The 19,766-nt window shown below is 38.3% G+C and overlaps 2 protein-coding genes across 4 annotated transcripts in view; one reads left to right on the top strand and one right to left on the bottom strand.

Moving 5' to 3' along the window:
* Positions 1 to 659, bottom strand: part of palm2akap2 (PALM2 and AKAP2 fusion) — a 74,332-nt gene extending 73,673 nt beyond the window's left edge. For 2 of the 3 annotated variants that reach the window (XM_016677039.1, XM_007563286.2), the window contains exon 1: positions 275 to 658. In XM_016677039.1, the coding sequence (XP_016532525.1) occupies positions 275 to 318 (44 nt within the window). In that variant the 5' untranslated portion in view covers positions 319 to 658. Of the gene's footprint in view, positions 1 to 274 lie in introns of all 3 variants that reach the window. The other variant, XM_016677040.1, reaches the window with a different exon arrangement.
* plppr1 (phospholipid phosphatase related 1) overlaps positions 237 to 19,766 on the top strand; it is a 68,489-nt gene continuing 48,959 nt past the window's right edge. Inside the window, exon 1 of the mRNA XM_016677044.1 lies at positions 237 to 305. The gene's annotated coding sequence lies outside the window, so the exon portion shown is untranslated. The remainder of the gene's footprint in view (positions 306 to 19,766) is intronic.

Here is a 19,766-nt window from a genome sequence, read left to right as displayed (position 1 = left end):
TGAGCAGCGAGGTGAGATGTTTCCAGGGAGAGCTGTGCGGGCGACTGAGGGTGGGGGGGGGGGGGGAAGAAAGAGGGATGCAGTAAGAAGAGGGAGGAGTGTACAGGGTGTACCGCGTGTCCCCGCTCCAGTCATGACTGAGCTGCAGCCTCACCATGACGGAGCTCCCGTTCCCATGACAACTCAGCCTGTCAGATGGAGGGATGCGGGCAGGGAGAGGAGTGATGGCGGGGAGCAGACAGAGATGGAAAGATAAAGAAGAAGATCTACTCACGGGGCTTTGGCAGAGCCGTTCCTTTGCAAAGGTGCGTCTGACATGTCTGCAGCAACCTGCCTCCCTCTGCTGTCCTCCCTTTCTCCTTGTCCTCTTCTTGTACTTCTGTCCCCTGGTGTCCTTTTGACAGAGTTGTGTCCTCCTCTTCCTTCTTTTCCTCCTCCCTTTCCACCTTCTTACCTCCTCCTCCTCCTCCTTTCCTCCTGCCTTTTCGGTGTATGGTGGTTATGGATGTGACAGAGCAGCAGCTGCTGCTGTGCCTGCATCACCCCGCTCCACTAGGAGGAAGAAATGGGTGGAAGCATGTTACTGTGTGTGCACATGTGTGTGTGTGTGTGAGAGAGAGCGAGAGAGAAAGAGTGAGTGAGTGAGAGAAAGGGAAGAGAAGAAAAAAAGAGAGAAGAAGAGGAAACAAAATATGAATATATAAAATGAGATGAGGTTTTGCAAAAAAAAAGGAAAAAGAGATAACAATGGAAATGCAGGAGAGCAGAGAAGGAGGGATCAAACAGATGACGAGAGAGAGTGGACAGAAAGAGAAAATGGCCAAAATGCAGCAGAGAATCAGAAGGAAAGAGAGGCTTCAGGGAGTTGCTCTGTAATGAAAGGAGTGGCCAACCTGCTTACTGGAGAACAACCTTTCCCCTCTGAGGTGGAGGGAGTTTCTTTTAAAGAGGAAGAGAAGAGAAATCACCTTTTAATAAAAATTGAAAAAGATTAACTTCACAATGAAATCTCCAGATCTAAAAGTGGTCAGAAAATAACTACACAGATAGAACTGAGCTTATGTAAGACCTACTATTTTTTCCTTATTGTTAAACATGAACTTTTTTCATAATTTAAGATTACCAAAATGATTTCTGTTGTCTAAATACCCGAATATTAAGAAGGATGTTTTTAGGGCTTATGAATGACTGCTTTCTTCAAAATAAGCTTACAAACCATAGTTACTATGCCTTTAAGCAACTTGGGAAACCCCAAACGGTGGCATGATTTTTTTCCACAAGCATCTGATTGGTTAATTCACAGCATCAGAATTCATTTCAAATGTGTATAAATGTGTTTTAAATGCATCAGCCTGTAAATACTCTTTAAAGTGCAAAATCATGGAAAAATCTAATCAGCTAAAGTACTGTGAAGAAAAGTGACAATCTCATCAAGTCTGGTTCATGCTTGGTCACAATTTCCAGAAACCTGATGGTATTTCACGTGCAATTTTGTTTCATATGTTTCAGGAAAGAGACGGGTGCTGTGTGAGTATCTTTTTTTTATGTGCACGCGCGTGTGTGCGTGTGCGTGTATTTGTGAAATCTCTCAAACCCAGAAGCAAAGCAAAAGGCATTGTGAAGACGCCGGCTGAAGCAGGTAAAAGAGCGTCATTATCCTGTAAGTGTCTCCAGAAGGGAAAAAAACTGCAAAAGCAACAAAAACCCGGATTATAGTTTGGAAATATCTGGGCCAGAGAAGATGCACTGAAGATGATCAGTATATCAAAGTCATTAAGAAGCAAAAACAAGTCCCAACACTAGGGGATCCAGTTCCCATTTTTGAAGGTTAAGCTCTTTTGATAACTTGGTTATCAGAGAGTATGAAGCAGGCTTGACCACTTTGGCCTCTTACTAAGGTCACAACCTCATCCCACCAGTACGACACTGGTCTAAGTAACCAAATTTATGGTAACCTCTGTCACCATGGCAGCTGTTTGCGTAGGGTCCCTGTCACTCATCTGGCTGCAATAAGGATATCAGCAAGAAGCTATAAAATATCTCTCTATTATGAATACTGAGAAATATGCAATGGTCCCTCTAGAACAGAGCTCTTAAATGGGGCAAATGTGCTCACATCTCCAAATTGCACGTAGGGGTCATGGCTGGCTGTCCCTCCATCCAGAACTTGGGCCTGGAAAAGAGCAGCTACAATCTCAGCAGACCACACATATCCTGGATACAAACAGTTTAGACTCTGGCCTTAAAGTTAGCTCTACAGATGCTATTTGAAGCCACCTCAGAGGAAGTATATTTTTAAAAATGTGTTTACTGAGTGCTTAACCAAAGTCAAATTGTTTTTGTACACAGACTTAGCAAATAAAGCTGATTTTGATTCAAATAACTTCCTCCGCAGTTAAGGTGGAGGTGCAGAAACCTCCCAAATGAGGAGTGAAATGTCAAATATCATTTCCATTAGGGTAGTGTCACTGGGTGGACAGAAATGCAGCAGCGATAAGCTGGGTAAAGTACCAAGAACACAAAGTAGAGAGTAGAGAGTACTAGAGATTTTTTTTTCTTCTAAATTTGCAGCAAACTGATGTTATTTGGATAGTCTAAGAGATTCTGGAGACTGCATGCTCTCTAAATCTGATGTGCATGAGGCTAATCACTACTAGTTTCCACCATTCCTATTTAAGAAGGACCACAAAAAAACAAGAACTTTAAATAAAAATCTTGGATGTATCCAAATATAATTATGGTTTGAGCAGTTAGAAGTGACTTTCATGGAGGCTCAGAGAAAATGTGGATAAAATCATGGTTATATTATCTCTTGTCATTATTTCTAACCTCGGAATGTTGTACTATGAGGTTTTGATGGGAGTGCAAGCTTTCTGTAAACAAACAAGACTTGTTATAATGTCTTTTAAAATGAGGTTATAGTAAAAACAAAAGCCTGCAGCTCATGAAGCTAAAGGCTTCAGGCATGTTATCTATTTTCTTTAATAAATTCCAGCAAGACTCCAGTCGCTACTGAAAGTGAGACCTGCTGAAAGCTGTTTAGTCTTTGGGATCTGGCTCCAGATAGTTGTCCAAACAAGAAGCTCAGCAGTGTTTTAATGGGGTCTGTAACCTGCTGCCGGAGTGCTTAGCTGCACTGATTGAAGGGTGGAGGGAAAGGCGAAGACCATCTGTAAGTTTTTTCCTTTTTATTATGACTTCCAGAACCTACTTTTTTTTTTTTTTTTAAACACGCACATCTATCAGTTTAGCTTCTTGTCTTTATCGATACTTTCTGCAACAGTTGCTTTTTCCTGTTGTCTCATCTCAAGTCACATGGCAGAGGCCACTTCTCATAAAAGTCCCAAGATGTTCCACATTCCTCACTGTCTCACATTTATGTTTACACTTTTAACAAGCTCTCCTCAACATGTCTGTCCCCTGCGTGTGGCCTCTTGTCTATCTCCGTTTCCTTTCTTGACAGTCCGAGTTGAGCTGGTTATCATGTTGCCTGGTATGCCAGTTATTCAGAGGCTGCTCCACAAGTTTTGGTAGTGACCTTAAATGGGCATCACACAGGCACCCTTCACATATTCTGTCACACACACACACACACACACACACACACACACACGCGCGCGCACACACACTCGTTCTGACTCTGCAGGTTGAGTGTTACAAGACCGCCAGAAGCCGATTAGTCATTTGAAGTGCATTACAAACCCTTTGTGAGCTGTAATTTAATATAACGTTATTGTAGGAATTTCCACACACAAACCCGCCAGCATGTGGGAGAGTTGGCCAATTTTTTCTTTGAGCTCAAAAAGGAAATGAATATTGTTACTGATTCACTGAATTATGTTTTTCTTATAATAATAATAATAAACTTGAGTTATGCTAAATATTGTTTTAATCCATGACTGACTTTGTGTAGTTGGTTCAACTTTATACAGCAATTTGAGTTTCCCCACACATGACTGTCTACCAATATTTTAAGATTTGTTCAGAGAGGGGGGGAAAAAAAATCCCTCATTGAAATGTTTTTAACAGAATCAAGCAACCTTTAATGATACCCATAAGATAAATGAGAAACTATTCTCACGTCTCTACAGTTCTTTTTAAGTTCAGTGTCAAGGAACGTTTAATTCACTACCTTCTGTTTCTTTGGGGTTTAAATATACCCTGATGTGGAAACTCTGAGAAATCCAAAAGCTGCTGCAGCTTTAACTGGAGCCATGTCCTTTGCTTAGTACAAAATATTTACTCTGACCAGCTTGAAGAGCTTCGTCTGCAGGATCCACAAATTACCACTAAACACAATTCACATCTTTCTCATTGGTACCAGGTCTTAGTCCAGCAATTTATTAAAATCTGTGAATTTTTAAGTTGGAGTATCCTATAATAAATCTTCAAAGCAAAGTTTGTGAACTTTGGTATTCAAATCTTAAAATTGTGGGGAAAAAAAGTCTGAATAAAATAATTCAATTAAATTTGATTTGGGGTATCAATAACTCACATTCTTCTATCTCCTGGGAGTTTTTTTTTTTCCGTTTTCTGTTTCTGTGTGGCTCCCAATTACAATCAATCATTAGCTACACAGAGCTTCAGAAATTGCTTGAGCAAAGAATAAAACTTTGGAAATGCAAGACTTGCCTAAGTTGGATCATTTATTTGAACGAGTAAGGAGATCTCTCTGGCTGCAAACAGCTTATTTGAGATGCCTCAGGAATCTGCACCAAAGGTAGAAACTTTAAAAAAAATTTGATTAGAAGCATATTTAGAAAATCTCAAGAATATTTGCGCTTTAAGCCAAGTTCACCGTCTTTGTTTGTTCAAGATATGAGATGGGTTCTGGTTTTTCTCTGCACTATCACTTCCCTGACAGTAGAGCAGCTTACTCAGAGCTCACATAAGGAGACATGACAACGATCTGGCAGAAAGACGGGTGACAAACCTGGCAGAGAAACCTCTCTGACGGAAATGATGAATGAGGTGTCAAATATACCAGCTGAATGAACTGATATCCCCTTTCTGGACACTTACTATTAGAAGCAGCGCAGTAAAGTTAGAATAATCCTGCTTTAGAAGGTGCCGACAGTGTAGCACAGAGTGGATGGTTGCAAATGGGACCCGTAAATTCAACCGACTCCTGCCATCTTGTGGGCATAAAACGCCATCACTAAGAGATCCAACACTGCGGCGTCAACATGGAGATGCTGTTGCATCATGTAGTTATTAATAGAAGTGGTGAAATGATCAGCAGCACGTATGTAGCATCTCGGTGCTGAGCCATGACACCTTTGGGATGTAAATTACGTTGGACTGAAATGCTTACTGGAGCACTTTGACTGGAGAACCACAGGAGGCCGTGTACAAAGGTGTGGGGATATTTTAGCATTAAATGTACTGTCAATTTATTTTCAAAATCTATGCAAGGTTGAAAAATGCGCTATATTTTGCGCATTGCTTGTCAATTTGTCTAATTTGTTTGTTCTACACATGTTGTTGCTGTGTTAAATATGATAAAATATTTTTTTTGTTGTAAATGAATTACCTCCATCTTCTAGCAATATAGTCATAAATCCTTGTTTAATTGCAGACAAAATTACTTAAACTTGCAATGACAGCAGGAATCCAGTAGAGGTCGCTGCTTTTCAAAATTTAAAACTAAATCAATTAGCAAGTAAACGTTTATGCTTTCAAGAAAAAAAAAAATCTAAGAAAAATAAATATGTCCTTTAACAATATCAGGCATTCTCATGTTACGTTATACAGTAAATTATATTTGATGGCAGATAAAGGCAAACATAACAGTAAACTACAGTACAGAGGTTCATAAAAATGGATCACTTCAAAAACATTTTTATTTCATTAGTATTGCTGAATATTTAATTGTGTCCAAAGTAAATAATATGACAAAACTTCTATAACATATCTTGCTTATTAAATATACAGTACTGTTTATTTAGAGCAGGGAAGGTGGTATATAGATATATATATATATAGATACATATCTATATATATCTATACATATGAAAACAATGTTTCAGTTCAATACCAGTGTTTGCCGTCAACAGGAAGAAAACAGCACAACAATAAAATTTTCATGAGGCCAACAAAATAAAAAAAGAAATACAACTGTATGACCCACTTCAGCTGTGGAAATAAGTTTGTTTACCACAGTGATGATGAACAATTCATGAACATCCTGGTCGGGAACTGAGTAACAATGAAGGATGCTGACATCCTAACTGGGAATATAAGTGATTAAGAGAAATAAAATATTCAACAAATGAACTTGGTTTCTCTTTCAGTGCAGGTGCACAAACAAGTCATGGTGATTTCCATTATAGCACTCACAGTGACATCAACATGAGATGAGGCTTAGAGATATCTCAGAGTTTAAAGTTTGTTATGATAATTTATAACATGCAAATATATCAGCTCAGTATGGAGTTGCTTAATATTTCTGGAAATAGTAAATACTATTTATATACATGAGAAATGTATATATCTATGAGAAATGTGCAGATTATTTACCGTTTACAAAAGGTCATCATTTTGATTTATTTAAATCAATGTTTTTCCCCAGAACAAAAGCATAAAAAAAATCTGTTAAAATTTCAAAGCAAGAATTTGATTATGAATTCTACATGAAAGTATAAATATTTGCATGTGCTCCGACCAATATTTGTTTGATGTTTGTCACCTGTCCCTTTGCAAGTTACATGTCAACAAAAACACAAAGTCCTTAATTTGCCTCTTTTCTAAAAGACATCAGTGAAGTAGAGCAGGCATCTCAAACTCCAATCCTTGAAGGTTGAGGAACAGCTTTAATATTTACTTCTGTTTAATAACAGTTATGTCAAATAATTAGGTTATTATAAACATAAAACCGATGAAGAAATTCAACTAAAAGTTGCAGGATGCTGGCTGAAGAGAACTAGAGTTGGAGTTTACCTCTAAAGTCGAGGCTCCATTCAGATGTTGGAGATCAAACGGCATTTAAACAGGAAGAAGCAAATATGACATGACTTTATGCCCCACCAGAAGCGTAACTCCTTGCCAGTAAAAATGCACAGGCCTACAATAAAAATGGCCGACATGTGGGCCAACAGCTGGACTTTGCATCTGCTGCGCTGTCCTCAGACACTCGGCAGTCATTCAGCGCTCACCTCAAAGGAAAGTGCTGTTAAATGACATGAGGCTGACTTGGGCTGACTATATTTTTCTCCTATAAGCAGAATAATTAAGGTCAAAGTTCTCAAAAAATGTCAGCTTCACTTCATTGATGGACAGACAGGAAGACAGATGACAAAGAAACAGCAGTCACCTCATAATCAAGATGTTTTTTATAACCCCCTAAAAAAATCTGTTCAACAAGGCTGGGAAACCCTTCAAGCTCTGGGAAATCCAGCAGCTTGGAGGAGGAGAAAGAAAATTGAGTGGAGACCTCTCTGCTCAGATGGTGAGGAGGAGGCATTACAGCGACATTGTGTGTATACAGTAAATCCACAAAACAAATGTTGGTTTTGTGGGTTTAATGTATTCATAACAGCATGCTTTTACAGGTTAGTGTAGTAGATATGTGTGTGTGTGTGTGTGTAAAACTATGGCACTCAAAATGAAGGCCAGGGCCCCCGAGACAAACGTGTCCGCTTACCGGCTTGGTTACCATGACGACAGGGGGATGGGAAAGGCTCTGTTGGAATTGCCATTAAAATGGAGAGTGGTGAGCCACTGCATGCCTGCACATGTACACAACGCATTTTCATGAGGACAAGGCACTTGTACAACACCCATGGATCTGACCACAGTGAGCATGCAACTATTACATCTATCAACATGCTAATACTGCGGTAATGGCTGATAAAACAAGCGGGTTGTCGTAATGTGCAATCCTCCCCAGTCCTTTGCCACAACTACGTAACACAACCATAGTGCTGGGAAAAATGACTTCTCCCCTATAAAGCTTATTACAGATGATCAAACAAATTTTAATAACCTGACTAAATTAAAAACTCAGTTTTTAAATGATTGCATTCATTAAAGACGAAAAAGTTATTATGAACTAATTCGGCAAGATCTCAGGAACCCCGAGGAAACATGAACGTGAATGAAAACGGAAAAGTCGGAGGTTCTAACAGATACTTGGTGTTACAACTTTAGTTATCAATAAACAGTGCAGACTTTAACCATCCTAACTGTTTTTTAACAAAATCATGATGAGTGGCTGCACTGAAAGTTCCAAGAGAACCTGAAGAAAATGCTGCGTTTTTTTTTTTTTTTTTAAAGGCCTCAAATGATTAAGCGGATGTGTTTTCCTGATGGTCTTAGTTTTCTAAGTTGATGTCCACTTTGTTCCCTCACAGACCCTGTTTCATGCTGGATTAATTACACAGCTGCTTTACTGAAAAATATTTGTAGCATAGAATCATATTTAATATTTTTTTCATATTAAGATTCTTCAGCTTTTATCCTTTTTTTTTAAAGTTTCTATCTTTCTAATTTAAGTTGCTCCTTCCACCTACCCTCACCACAATCTCCGCTAGTAACTTTCTTTTACTTCATATTTATTTTTAATAGGCTGCCAGATCAAATGCTGGATATCCAACCTTATGTTAAACCATGCCATTGTATTTAACCAAACAGAGATGCTTTTGCTCATTCCATCAGAATGATCAGGAAAAACACCCATCACATTTCTTGCACAGTCACACTAATCCATGTTGTTCTCCCATTGCACATGTGTTTATAGTCATGTGACATCATGCTGAATCAAGTACCTCTTTGATGTGTTCGTCGCTGGAGAAAGCATTAGCATATCGTCGTTCTGTTGTGCAGTTCATCTTCAAAGGGAATACAAAGACAAACATATTTTGCATTAATAAAAAATTAAATATAGAAAACAAGAGCTGATGCTTAAAATAGATCAGCATCAGGGTATCTGAGCTGACACTATTAGATAACTGAAACGGAAGTGCAGAATCAGGGAAGAAGATCCACAAGATTTTAGACAAGAGCGGCATTAATTTAAGCATACAGGTAGTGTTTCAATAGACTGATTTACTTCAAAGTAAATCTAGCTGTAGGGATGGTCCAGTCAAAGTCCAGACCTAAATCTAACTGAGAATTTGTGGCCAGATTTGAAAACTAATGTGGCTATCCAATTGGACTGAATTTAATAGGCCTAAGAGACTCCCAGCAATTAAAGGTGATTCTAGACTATATTGAGGCACATGATGGGGGAGTCGATCGGGTCTAAGAACAAAGTCGCAAATTTGCCTGATTTTTATTTGCAAAAAGGTTTTTGAAAACAAACCATTTTTCTTCTACTTCACAATGATGCATAAGTTTGTGTCCATTATATGAAATCCCATAAAATACATTGAAGTTTGTTGTAACGTGACACAATGAGAAACAGCTCAGTACTTTTCAAGAGCATCATTCCATTGTGCAACTCATTTGCAAGACACAGCAAAAGTGTTTGTGCATTTTCACAATAATATCAAATAAGTAAAATGAAATGGCAACTTCACGAAGCACATAGATTCAAGCACATAGAGTTATTAAGTACGGTCATATTAATAAAACATGGCTCGCATATGAACATAGTCCTGAGCAAAGAGCTGTTTGGAGGTAGAAAAATATGCTGCCATCCTAATCACAATTTGTTACGAGAAATAAACAAAAAACTGGTAGAATGGTATAGTCAGTTTAAAAAAAAAATCATTTCAAACAGCCATGTTTTGTAACAATATTTTAGCAGTTTCTTAAATCCAGCTTCAGAAGTGAAAAACAGCAAGAAGCCATCCTTTATATCAACAGGAATTATTTCCCACTAATGTGATTGTTTCTGAGTTCTTGCAGCAGATTGAGTCAGAACACTGGCAACAACAGAATCGTGATTTCACACCACCGTTGGGCTCTTTCAGCAAGCAAATATTCAGGTCATGCAAATATCTCCCTGATGATATGTGTAAAGGCAGAAGCTTCTCTAAATAACATGGCAACAATAATTAACTGCTGCAGTCAAACTTTATGTTCATGTCAATTTTGTGGCTTTACGACAACTGGCTCTGGACCGTGACCTTTACTTTAAAGGCTCTGTGTCCTCCACACTGACACGTGAATCTCTGCAGCATTCGATGTGTGGCCGTTGGATGTGCGTCTCATTTGAGCTTGCACTGTGCTCACTGACCCGCACGTCTCCGAGAAGTGACAAAACGCGAGGAAAGCATTGGAAGGAAAGATTTAAAATAGTTAGGATAGAGCAATGATTGTGCATTCTATTATTTATTTGCTGCAGATATGAGTCTGCATTATTCATCCACGTAAGAAGGACATATACGACCCGCTCTGCAATATGTTAGCTTTTTGGTGTGGATGTTTTTCTCTTTCAAAGTGTAGGTAAACTTCTTTAAAATATATTACATTCCGATGCTTGAATAAAATAACATTTTAATATTATGCTGAACCCCTCACTGCCTTGGGCAGACTCCATTACTAATGCTTTTTCTTTCCTTCTCCTAGTCTGTGCATGTTTGTTTGAGTTGAGTCATATCGTAGGCTTTCAGGACTCTGAATTGAATAGGACAGAATGCTGCATCTTTTATCTAACACATATGATTTAATCACATAAATAGGTAGCCCAGCTCACCTTTTTGGGTCTGAACTGAAGGAACGTAGATACGAGTTTGTATTTTCCTCTGTTCAGAATGTTCAGGGTATCTGAAAGTCCAGCCTAAGGCCTGGGTATGGAACAGCATTGGAGGATGTGATGGTTTGTGTGTTTTTTGTATTAATTTATTTTATTTCAACAGTTATGAAGAGCTAAAGAGAAACATAAATGTATTCTTTCTGCTTTGACAGATATTTTCTGTTTTTGCCTTTTTGCCACAATTCATAACATGCAAAGACATTAAGAGTAAATACTAGAAACAGTTTAGAAATGGTTATTTCCTTTATTGAAGGAAGAAGAAAAAAGACGATGTAAACCGACCTGCCACAACTGAAAAAGGCAGTTTTATCAGTTGCTCCGAGGCTTGCCTGACTAAAACTCCTCAATGTGGCCTAAATAAAGCAATTCTGCAAAAAAAAGAGTTCACCTCAAAGACTCAATAGCAGTTGTCCTGCAAACAATAGCACAATCATCTGGGAATACACTTTTGCTCTTCATGCCTTTTTCCCTCAATAATCAAACTCAACATTTTCAAATTGCTTTTTGCATTTACTCTGGCTATTTGTTAAAATTAGTTTGACAACCTGAAACAAATGTGACAAAAAAAAAAAGCAACAACAGGAAAAATACTTAAAGCAGCAAATACTTTTTTGCAGCGCTTCATATCTTCTGCGTTTTGAATGAGACGTTTTCTGGGTCAGCCTCTCGGTTTTCAGCTGAGATTAAAATTACAGTTACTTAGCCCCAAGAAGCTTAAACTGTGTGCGATCTCACTTTATTAGGATACAATGCTGCTGCAGATTTAGGTTTCTTATATAAATGTGAATAAATTATTCATTTTCAGCCAGTTCTCAAAAGCTGTGCATATGTGTGTGTATTTTTATCTTTAAAAAGTGCACAGCTTAATTAGTGTTGCCACAGGGATCCTTTTTGGCCCACCCTCTGCTGACATCATAACCCTGTTTGTTCATCTCACGAACATCTGTTCCCAGTCAGTGCAAACAATTCACCTCGAGAAATGTAACCCTCTTCACAGTTCAGACATGCAGTTTAGAGCACCATCTTTGAAAAAAAAAGAAAAAAAAAAGAAAAACACTTATTGACATCATTGCAGTGAGCATAAATCATCTATAAGCAATTCACTGCACAAGGTACATTAAAACAAATCTGATTATCACATCGCTATGCTACTAAAAAGCATAATCATGACAAGGCCTAACAGGTAAAAATCATATCTTTCTTTTGAACATAAGACATAGTGACTCAGCACATACAGTTTTCCAGTCTCATACAAAACAAAGTTGAATGCGTCGTGTACGCTAATAATTTTGTTTCACAAGCAGCACTAATGTTTCCTGTGATCACTTTTAATAGACTGATGAATTCAAACAAGAAACACCCTAAGAGCAGCTTTAGGTGCCACGGCCCAAACAGGTGAATGCATGGGAGGGGCCGGCCCAGCATTTCCTGTGAGTTACGTCACTAATTGCATCAGCGGGCACAACCAAACGGAGGATTTTCTTATTTGTATTGTCTGTTTTCTTTGAGTTGCCCTATATTAAATGTTTTATTTTGCACTTATATTTATACAGTATTTTTGCAGTTTAGTTATGTAGATGAGTTTGTAAATTAGATTAATAATTAAATTTGATTTTGTTGTTTGGTTTGACCTTTTCTCATGGTAAAGGTGTTGCCAGTTCTGTAAAGATTTTGACTACTCAAGAGGAATGTCAGAAAAACAAAGACGTTAATAAAATCAAGGGTCATTGACAGTGCTAAGATCATCTTCCTGATTTTTATTTACAATGTAGACGTATTGATAATTAACAAATACGAAAAAAATAGCATATATTTTTAAGAAAAGTTGCACACCCATCTTTAATTGACTGAATTCTGCATTTTTAAATGTTGAAAGTAGAAGAATTTATTTATTAAGAAAATTACTGTTCATTTTATGTTTGCAGGCTTTAGGTGAGCCTAGCTGAATTGTCGCCTCAGTTTCCTGTTCTTAGCTTACAGAAGTGGCATCTCACATAACTCCTCTGAGCTCTGACAGCAAGAAATTTTCATCCATGCAACAACTGCTCACTGGACATATTTCTTCCTCAGATCATCCTCTGTAAACTGAGGGATGATTGTGCATAAAAAACTTGGTGACTCATCTGAATTACTCAGATCAGCCCATCTGTACTCAACAATGATGCCAGTGTTAAGATTCCTTAACGCCCCTTCTTACACATTCAAATGGTCAGTTTGGACTTTAATGAGTTGTCTTCACTCATTCTAGATGCCTAAATGCATTGACTTGCTCCAATGGCGATAACATTGGTAAATATTACAATGACGATAACTCTTGTGATATGTGTCCGTTTTCATCTTTCTTCTCTTTCTCATCTGTACGTCCACGCTCTGCTGTCATGGAACTCTATCCAACTCCATAAGACATGTAGAGCCGTGTGCAATATGCACATTGCATGTAGAAACACAGGAGACTATTGTGTTTTTGTGTTTGACCAGCTCCTGTTTGGACATATCTTTGTACATAGAATTGATGTACAACTCACTTTTTTTTTCCTTATCAAGAGAGATATAAGGTTAAAGCGCCTCTGGCAGCAAAATGCATTTTGCATTGAGGTCAAACGAGGGCAGAGCCCACTGAGAAAAACTCACATCCTTATGCTGTGCTGAGTACCCGAGTTAAAATCTTGAAGCAGAAATAGTCAAAAATACCGGAGCCCAACGATTGTTGGTTAACATTGAAAATACACACATGCACACACACACACACACGCATGCACGCATACACAGAGGGAGCTTGGCACAATCTGGGAACCTCTGGATGTATTTTACACTATGTATATATTGCTTTCGCTGCTCCTGCTGCTAACCTTTTAGCAGGTCTTAAAGCTACTAGCAAAAGTCTTTATGAAACTGCAGAGGTGAGGTTGTGAAAATGTTCTACCTTGAATGAGAATGGCAAACAGAAATGAGCTAATCCTACGAGGGTAAATAAATAAACATAATGAGGAGTTTTTCAAGTTACGCTTTTTGAAGATCCAGCAGACCAGTGCAAAACGAAGAAGGAAAAAGCTGAAAGGGTGTGATGATTCTTGACTGATGGGAACGAAAAGCTCCACCTCACTCTGTATCCCAGGCCTTTTGTCTTGCCTCACTAATCCTTCTCACACCACGGCCTCTCTTCTCCCATAAGCCCACATCCCCATCAACCCTCTCCCAATCCTTCCTGCGCACGTATCTCCTCATTTCACGTCAAACATAATTCAGCTGCCTCCTGGTTCCGCTGCTCACTCCTCTTTGACCTTCTCACTTATTTTATCACCTCCTTCTCCCCTGCCTCCCCTTCTCCTGCATCAATCCTGCCCTCTGGAAGCTCTGGCTTCCCAGCTGTGACCCATGCACGCTTCTCTTCCCTGTGATCCTGTTAAAGCTTCATGTCAGCATTAATGTCTCTCTGCACATATTAAAGCAGACAGGCATTGTGAGGGCCTGAAAGCTGGAGGCTTAGCCTAGGTCTGCACAGGCTTGTCTCCTTTATTGTAGTTTGTGTGATACAGACTGTCTCTTTCTCCTGTCCTCCTTTGCCAGGGACACTTCATGATTATTTGCAGGCTTGTCCGGCGTCAGTACTGTCCTCATCTACAGCCTGTTACAATGCATGGATGGAAGAAAATGTTATTTTGAAGGTAATGTGTATTGATCAAAAAAACTAAAAAAAAAATCTCTGCTTTCTGAATTAATGCTGCTGTCAAGGAGGTTTAATTGATCTTTGCCCAGGGCGCAGATACTATCTTGTGAGAAGAGACGGGTCTTTTCATCTTCAGTGTCAGGATTAAGATTCAGGGTTATTTCCTGACAAAACACATTTCTATGATAAAATGACCCATTTCACAATTTTAGGACACCTGACTGAGGTGAAACTTTCCTTTCCTAGAAAAGTCCCCCATGAAATTTGTTTATGTAGCATAATAATATAGCACTTAATACTTTACTAAAATGTATTAGCCTTTCCCCACAAAGGGACACCGTATTCTCTCTATGATGAAGCAAAAATAAATACTTTTTTTTCACGCCTTTATTCCCTCAAACATTTCCTCAGTATTCTCTTAAATCATGTTATTTCGTCACTATTTGTCCACTCTACAGACTTCAAAGAGACTCTTATTATCTTTCAGATTTTAGGTTTTTCTTCAACTTTTCAAAGTTCCTTTGCAGCTTTTTGTTCTCACTACTTATCCCCACAATGACTTTATTTATTTTTTTTCTTAAGCAACTGAACGTTCCCATTCTGGTATCAGTTTGTTGGTTGCCAAGACAACCTACCGAGCTAAGTTATTTATAGCAGCAGATCAGCATGAATCCCACCCAGTACAGGCGTGTTATTTTTTCATGAATTTGTTCCTGTGCGAGGCCGTTATATCAGAGAAAAAAGTAATTCTGCAGTTGGTAACCTGTCTGAGATTTCAGCGAATGAAGTTACAGTTCATATAATTCATTATAATTTGGAGCTGCACATGCATAATCTAATGTTGCAAATGTATGTAATTAAGCAGACAAGTTCACAGGCCCCAACATCAGTGCAGAAATTTCACACTCACACATTCATGGGTTCCACAACATCTGAACTCTGCAGCAGCTCTCGGAGCCACATTTCTGTATGTGGAGGCAACTTTCAGAAGGAATGCATTGCTCTTACATTGTTCATTAATGATATTGTGAGACTGAACCTCAACACAAACCTGCTAGACACAGACTGTGAGCTGTCTCAGACAGCCCAGAGTTGCTATATGAGGAGATTTGATATACCTAGTAGCCTCCCAGCTGAAAGCACAAGCTGACTCTCAGGGGGCCATCCTTCAATGAGCTGTATGCTTTTGCTGACTCCACCACTGACAGGACCACCAGTGATGTAAAAACTTGGGATTTTCAATGGTTCTGCAGGTGGAAAGTTGCCTAACAAGAGGGTTTGTGTAAATGTACACCCTAAACATATATATTTTAGTTTTTGCAAACCAAGCTAAAGAACCTATAGACATATATTTGTTGAATTTCTAGGCTTTTGGTTATTATTGGTAGAGGTAGCTATGGATGTTTAACTCAATGAAAATCTAAACCTCATGCCATTATGAAAAGGATTCTTGAATTCACAGTTTAATTTTTCACATATTTGAAATACTTATATGACAAGGATGCAAATTGTTATCTGGTTTACAGATATTTAGAATTATTAACAAACTTTTATAGAACCTGGACAAACAAGGGTTAGTTTGAGCTTAGATGTCTAAATGTCTTCGCTATTTTTCAAATTATAAATGTGTTAAATTTTTTTCTTTCAAGTTTAACCCAGCTCGTAGTTCATAGCTCGTCAACTATCATGAAGTCTGTTTGATGGATCCAAGAGCTTACAAAAAGAATAGGGGTAAAATAAAAATGCAGGACAAGAGAGAAAGCCACAAACAACATATAGTGTGGATGTGAAAAGGAGAAAAAAATGACTTTGCTTGTTTTTGTTTGTTCAAATTAGATTAGGTAAAATCTGGTGCAAAAGCAGGAACAAAATTACCGGTTGGTGCTTGTTTGCCATATTAAGGTCACACACATTTATATACACCTTACTCTCACAGAGTGCTGCAGTGTGCAGAAGCAAGTGCCTGACATTGATTACAGACCAAATTAGGCGTAAACACATAGGAGAACAAACTCAAGCTGTGGGAGAGCTTCTGTCCAGCAGCCAATTCAGCAAGTTTGTTGGTATCTTTGTACGAACTTTAAAAACAGGGAAATTAATCTCTGTTCCTCATAAGCACAACTTGAATTCAGTATTGGAAATTATTGTCTGTTTTTGCTGGTTGTAAGGTGGAATTAACGGAATTGTTAATAGAAAACCAAACTGTAAGCTAAAAAAAGAACAGTTTAGCATGTTTAGTCTAGAATTTTTAGTTGAATTTTGTCCAATGTTTTTATTGTTGAGTGTCCAATAATTAGAAATTAGAAATTGTTTAGGTTTATGACTTTTGCAATTATTTTTTTTTTATGTCTCCATCCTGCCAAAGACTACAGATGAAAATTCTGTGTTAGATTGAGGTATCAATGTTGAATAAGATGAGCTCTTAAAGTTAAATAGATAAAATAACAATTTTAATAAGTTGCTGAGTCTGATGCTCCCGACTGTAAAGTGGTACTTTATGACTATACATTACTGGGTTTCTGTGGAAACAAATGGCTATAGATTGAAAACCTTTTTATTGTTTGTCTTCCTCCAGTGTGTGTGTGTGTGTGTGTGTGTGTGTGTGTGTACATTTAGCTGGAGCTGCAACCAAGGCCGTAGCTCCTGTTACGTTACCATGGAAACGAGCCTATCGCTTGGGAGCCACCGAGAAACTAAACACCCTCTGATCAATAAGAGTCTTTAATAATATGTCCGACAGACACACACACACACACGCACATGCAAAATGGAGACACACTAACCCAGACTCAGTAAGTACTGTTGCGTTGAAGGAGCCTTTTATTGAGATGGTACAGTGTAGGATGAGCAGAAAATAGCCGGACTCTGTTGAAGCCTACTGAGACATTTAACTGAGTGCTGCAGGGAGAAGTCATGGCAGTTGGCAAACTGCTGAAGAGGGAAATCTGGAGTGTTACCACTATTAGTATCACAAAATGTCTTGAAAAGAGGAGAGGCTCAAAATGACACTTCTCATTGTGAATTTTTATAACAGAACACTAATATATTATAGTAATATATAATAAATATTACTAAAATATATATAAAAAGTTGTGTAAACTAAAACTGAAATTTTAAACATTAAAAGAACAGTGGATGCATGTTACATAGAGAGGCTAATAGTGATTACATTGTGGCACACATAATGAAGAAATTAGACAAAGATAACGTAAGTAAATACAAAAAGCGGTATGGTATGTTATGACTTCAATTTATGTATGAAATTCAAACCAATAGTTTTGTTAGTCTATCACCTAGAGGCCATGTAAAATATATTTAAGTTTTGTGGTACAACATGAAAAAATGACAAATTTCAAGCCAAATCGGTGTATTTTAGAAGCAATTATATAATATATGTGTAGCATAACAAATATTTAGACGGTCTATATAGTTTTGTCGTGCATCATTAGCACACTGTAGAAACTCTATAGTGTTGCTGAATCTGTGCAAAACTTTTTTGCCAAACAGGGAGAGTAACAGGAGGCATACAGTAAATGAGATGACAAGCATACTCTCAATAAAAGCTGTTATGTGTGTGTGTGTGTGTGTGTGTGTGTGTGTACTCCACTCCTGCACAGGGCTCTATAGCCCAGCCCAGTTAATCAAGTGACTGCAAAATAAGCTGGCAGGACATGTCATAAATAATGAATGTGAAAAAAATAAAAAATAAACAATTCAATAAATCAAGGTGCTTTACGGTATGCGATTCCATATTTTGGACTTTGTTCTGTTGTGTTTCTTCTGCTTCTTACATTCAAAGCTGTTAACAGTTTCTGAGTTTCTTGTTGGTGTTTTCCTGTTTTATTTTGGTAAGTCAGGTCAGTTCTCTTTACTTCCTGTTTCCAGCCTCATGTTTAGCAGTGTTGTGTTGGTGTTCTGTTTACAAGTTTCTGATCCATGTGATAAAGTTTTATTTCAGTTTATAAAAACCCAACAGCTTACAGTATTTCACTGTATTGTTTTTAGAATCTAAATTTCTTTCCCCAATAAAGTATGTTGTTCCAACTAATTTTGGATCACTTTAAGCGTCTATGGTATTTATTACTATGCTAGTTGCCAAAAAAAATATTTTTATCATTTTGCAATAAACTAAATAAAAATAATAGCAGTAAGCAAAAATAGTCCTTCTTTTAAGCCTCACTTAATGCCAAAAATAAGTAAAATATTTAATAGCTTCAATAAGTTATAATGCTTGGTTTTCAAGGCTAGAAATGCTAGCTGTGAAAGATAATCTTGAAGAGGATCTTCTTATACTAATTTTGAATGTGGAAAACCCCATTGAAATTACTGTCATAGCCGTTTTATATACTTTCCTCTTAGAGTATAATCAAAACGACAACAGCCAGTTTAAACACAATACTAGAGTCAAATTCCAGCATTTAATTGTCCCTTCTGTATTTCAGTACATTTGTCAGTGTCCATTATGTTGCTATTATTTGCAGTGTTGCTTCTCAGTATTTATGGGACTATATCAAGCTGTGTGTGAAAGAATGATACATTAACATCCCTTATTCCACAGACTTTTCTTCCCTCCCTAAATAGGCCGATCATCACCACCTGGTGCTGACACACATGTGGAGGAAACAATGGAGACATAGAGCCACTGTCCCTCATAGCAACCAACTATGGTCTGCAAAATATAGTAAACATCAGGCTACTGGTCACTAGTGATACAACAACACAAATTCAAATCAGTTCAGAACCACGGATAGGATCGGATCATTTTTGACACTTGATCAATTTCAACTCAGAGCCTGGAGCAGCTAGCTACTGATGAAGCTAGGTTTATTGTTGACGCGTTGAACCGAGCACGCAGCAGCGCGCGTTGAAACGGATAAGCAGAAGCTCGGCACGGACCGCATGCGCAGCGCGTCACAGCACCTCGTGCACCTCTGGGTCTTTGTCTCGACGCGGATCGCGCGCGCCGCCGTTCACACAAACTGGACGATGCTCTCCCAGGAGGCTCTAATGTAAACCTTAATAACTATAAACGCCATAGTCCTATATGCCTTCAGTCCCTGACATCACCGCTGAACCACTGACAGAAAAAAGGGGATGTAAGCTAGGCGGCTGGGCTGATACAACTTACAATCAGACTACAGTTAACTCACACTTTGTGAATAATGTCAGAGTTGCTACCTGTAACTAGCCTGGCTCCGTCACTGGGCTGGCAGTTTTGGCGGGTTTGAATCGCTGCCAAAAAAAAGTCCGGTTCATCTCCAAGACAATATGCGTCCAGTTTGTGGCTTTTCTTTCCTCTCTTTTTTCCATCCTTTTCCACTTTGCCGCGCTCCACTCATGTTAACTTAGTCCGTAAAACTGCTCTAGCTAGTTTACCATCTGTTACCAAGTGACTGATGA

The sequence above is a fragment of the Poecilia formosa genome, unplaced genomic scaffold (assembly GCF_000485575.1).
Source record: "Poecilia formosa unplaced genomic scaffold, Poecilia_formosa-5.1.2 Scaffold146, whole genome shotgun sequence".
NCBI classification, from domain to species: Eukaryota; Metazoa; Chordata; class Actinopteri; order Cyprinodontiformes; family Poeciliidae; genus Poecilia; species Poecilia formosa.
This window is presented reverse-complemented; position numbering and strand designations above follow the sequence as displayed.